The sequence below is a fragment of the Alligator sinensis genome, unplaced genomic scaffold, assembly GCF_000455745.1.
Source record: "Alligator sinensis unplaced genomic scaffold, ASM45574v1 scaffold310_1, whole genome shotgun sequence".
Classification (NCBI taxonomy): Eukaryota; Metazoa; Chordata; order Crocodylia; family Alligatoridae; genus Alligator; species Alligator sinensis.
The window spans coordinates 114075-118400 of NW_005843409.1; the positions used below are offsets into that span (position 1 = coordinate 114075).

Below are 4326 nucleotides of genomic sequence, written 5' to 3' on the forward strand. Positions count from 1 at the left end.
AAATGCAAGGTGCTGCACCTTGGGAGAAGGAATCCACAGCACACATACAGGCTGGGGAGTTCCCCTTTTGAAAGCACAGAGGCAGCAAGGGATCTCGGAGTCATTATTGACTCCAAGATGAACATGAGCCGCCAATGCCAGACCGCAGCCAGCAAGGCCAGCCAGACCTTGTCATGCATCCATAGGTGCAACTCAAGCCAGTCCAGAGAGGTGATCCTCCCCCTCTATGTGACACTGGTCAGGCTGCAGTTGGAGTACTGCGTTCAGTACTGGGCGCTGCACTTCAAAAGAGATGTGGCCAGCCTGGAGAGGGTTCAGAGGAGGGCCACCCGCTTGGTGAGAGGGCAGAAGGACAGGACCTACGAGGAGAGACTGAGGGACCTGAACCTGTTCAGCCTCAGCAAGAGGAGGCTGACGGGGGACCTGGTGGCTGCCTACAAACTTAACAGGGGGATCAACAGCAAATAGGCAGAGCCCTTTTCTCCTCAGCACCACCTGGGGTGACGAGGAACAATGGTCATAAGCTGATGGAGAATAGGTGTAGGTTGGAGATCAGATCATATTTTACAGTTAGGGTGGCAAAAATCTGGAACCAACTTCCGAGGAAAGTGTTCCTCGCCCCTACCTTGGGCACATTCAAGAGGAGGTTGGACGATCACCTGTCTCGGGTCTTGTGAACCCAGCATTCATTCCTGCCTATGGCAGGGGGGCAGGCTAGATGATCTGTTGCGGGCCCTAGATCCCTCCGGACCCTAGCTACTATGATACTATGAATGGCAGCACAGGAAAGGCATGCAGTTTTCAAGTCCCACTGGCAATCTGGCCATGAAGCATTACTGACAGCAGAGTTGGGGCGGGGGCAGAGGGAAGAGACAGCCATAACTCACCTGGCAGCACGTACTCTGATCTTGAGATTTCCCCAATCTCCTCATCACCACAGACCCAGAGCTCCACCTGTCCTCGCTGGATGCTGCAGATTAAGTCAGGTGTGGGACCTCGATATCCTGTTTGGACAGTGGTTAAAGAGCATTTGTGACTGGGTACTGGATGCAGAATCCAAGTGGGATTTGAGGAATGGATCCAATGAACTCAAGGGGTCTACTAGGGCCTTGATGGACAAGGGATGATGGGCATTTAAAATGAAAGAAAAGGCACTGCAGGGAGAAGCCTTCAAGAGATGATAGTCCTTGTCACCCAGGTGGATGAGGAGTGGTCATAGGAAACAAAGCACCAATTACTCCCGATTTAGAAAGGGCATTAAACTGACAGTGTCACCAGGGACAGGTGAGGAAATGCATGATCCATGCATCTGTATTTCTGAACACAAACAATGACATCTCTCAGCTGGACTACAGACAGGCACAAGAGGGACACCAGCTCATGAACAGTTAGCACTGATCTAGTGAAGGGACGCTTGGGAGGGGCTGGATGTGTTCAAGTCAGTAGGCCCAGATGATTTTCCTCCAAGAGTGCTGAAGGAATTGGCCTGTGTCACAGCAGAACCACTGGCACGACTGTTTGAGCACTTGTGGTGCTCTGGACAGATCCCAGAGAACTGGAAAAGGGCCAATGTGGTCCCTATTTTCAAGAAGGGGAGGAAGAAGGACCTGGGTAACTATAAGCCAGATAGTCACACCTCTAGCCTTGGAAAAAGCTTTGAAAAAATAATTAAGGATCACATTTGTGCGAGTCCATCAGGCAAAATAATGCTGAAGGGTAACCGTCACGGATTCATAGCAGGGAGCTCCTGCCTGGGTAACCTTGTTTCTTTTTACAACTACGTCAGAAAATGCTTAGATGCAGCAGTCGAGGTACTTGACATTGATCTGGATTTTAAAAAGGCCTTCGATACGGTGTCTCATCCCATTGTCATAAGTAAACTAAGAGGCTGTGACGTAGACGATTACACAGTCAGGTGGGTAGTAAATCGACTTATGGGACTCACCCAGAGAGTGGTGGTGGACAGGTCAGTGTCGACCTGGAAAGATGTGGGCAGTGCAGTCCCCAAGGTTCGGTCCTTGGACCAGCGCTGTTCAATATCTTCATCAGTGACTTGGATGAGGGCGTGAAGAACACTCCCTCCAAATTCATGCACAACACCAAATTATGGGGCAAAGTAAACACACTGGTGGTCAGGGAACGGATTCAGGGGGACATGGACAGGGTGGATATGTGGGTAGTACAGAATAGGATGCAGGTTCACAAAGATAAATGCAAATTACTGCACCTAGGGAGAAGGAATCTCCAACACACGTACAGACTGTAAGTGATCAGTAAAGCTATACGCGCTGTATCGTGCACTGGCAGGTGCATAACCAACAGGTGTAGGGAGGTGATACATCTTCTCTATGCGGCACTGGTAAGACCGCAGTTGGAGTACAGTGTCCCGTTTCAGGTGCTGCACTTTAAGAGGCACATGGACAACCCTGAGAGGGTCCCGAGGAGGTCTACGCGTATGATGGTTAGGGGCCTGCAGGCAAAGCCCTACGTGGACAGATTGAGACCAGGATCTCTTCAGCCTCAGCAAGAGAAAGCTGAGAGGTGATCTAGCAGCTGTCTACAAATTGGTTGGAGGGGGCAGCCTGTTTAGCAGGGCACCCCTTGGAGTAACTAGAAACAACAGCCACAAACTGATGGAGACCAGATTTAGGTTAGATGTCAGGAAGAACTTTTTACAGTAAGGGTTGCCAGAATCTGGAATGGGCTCCAAGGGAGCTGGGGGTCTCCCCTACTGGGGATCTTTAAGAGGAGACTGGACACGCACCTGGCTGGGATTGTCTGACCTGGTGTGCTTTCCTGCCCAGGGCAGGGGGTCAGACGCAATGATCTCCTGAGATCCCATCTAACGCTAAAAATCTATGAAATCAGGATGTTCTGGGGAGAAAAAAAAAAGTTTTCACTGTTTTCAAGGTACCAAAAAGAAGAGGTTTTGGATACATGTGTGGGTGAATAACATTTATCTTATCAGTGAAATTCCGTGAAAAGGAAGATGAGCTTAGTGAAAATGAGCTTAGCGAAGGGACTAAGGGCAGTGAAAAGCATCCATGACAGGTGGCTGACACTGAGACTTTTTTTCTGGGGGCGAGAGTAATTCATCCTCAACAGGAAAAGGAACGGATGATTTCATAATAACTGTAGCTGCAACTGAGCAATCATCCATCCATTGGAAACATCATCCCAGGAGAGGTGAGGAGGGCACCGGCTGGCAAGTACTGCAGGGTTGAACACCAAGTTCCTGGGAGTCGTGGATACGGACAAAAGAAGGCCGAAAGAGACATTTCACAGCATGTGAAAGGCCATAATATAGAAATGGTCGAGATGGTCTTTGCTGTCTTTGCTGCAGCTAGAGAAAACAATGAAGCACTTCCCATAGGAAATCCTCTGGGGGCAAAGGTAGGGGAAAGAAAGCATCAAAAAAGCAAACTGACCCAGTAAAAGCTCAGTACCGCAACTCTGCACACAAGCCAGTACAAGCCCTTGTGTTAGACATTCTCTGGGACTGAAAACTGTTTTTCACTAGGTCCTGCAACTATCCCACTTCTTGTCATCACAATGAAGGGTATCCGATCAGCAGAAGGATTTTAGGAAGAGCAAAAGAAACTTCTGAGAGTGGCAGAGGGAGCTTGAGAGGACAGGCTGTAAAAAATCCAGCAAAGAGAGTTTCTGGTTTATGGAGATCAAGATGTTGGGAAAGGAAGTGGACAGCAGCTTCCAGGGACCCCTTGGAAGACTAACTGAGGTTACACAATGTGTACACAGGTCACTAGGGAAGCTGAGGAACTGCATCATCCCCGTTGTAGCAGCAGAGGATGGTAAGACTATCTATTGACTTGTGCCAGGTCTTAACTACAGGAGAAAGGGAACTTAGATATCACAGAACAGAGCATGCAAGGATCGTTAAGTGTGCCAGGAGGGGACTCGCTAGGCCAGACAGGGAGGAAATCAGAATCCTCCCCCAAGGAACGGGGCAAAGGGAGATCATGTTGCCAAGAAACTGCTGCATATGGAAGAACCAGGAGTCACAGGAATGGGGAAGGCACAGGTGAAGGCGGCTGGAGCAAATGAAGGAGGAGATCTCAGTCTGAAATGTGAGGGAGGTCTGATCACTGACAGGGCAGTGGGGAGGAAGGGGATTTAAACCTCCAGCCAAGAGATCATGAGGATGAGACTGCTGAAACATGGAAGTGACTACAAAACTGCAGAGTTCACATATCTCCGGGGGAAGCAAGGCCCAGAGCTTTACCCAGGGAAACGAGGGCTTGGTAATTCTTCACCATCTGGTCCTGGTAAAGCACCTTGTCTTCATCGTCCAGCAGCTCCCACTCC

General features: G+C 49.6%; 1 protein-coding gene across 1 annotated transcript in view; it reads right to left on the reverse strand.

Moving 5' to 3' along the window:
* Positions 1–4326, reverse strand: part of LOC102380383 (zinc finger protein 436-like) — a 20253-nt gene that overhangs the window by 13693 nt on the left and 2234 nt on the right. The window contains exons 4-5 of the mRNA XM_025195120.1: positions 4244–4322; positions 888–1004 (exon numbers count right to left, since the gene is read on the reverse strand). Of these exons, the coding sequence (XP_025050905.1) occupies positions 888–1004; positions 4244–4322 (196 nt within the window). The remainder of the gene's footprint in view (positions 1–887; positions 1005–4243; positions 4323–4326) is intronic.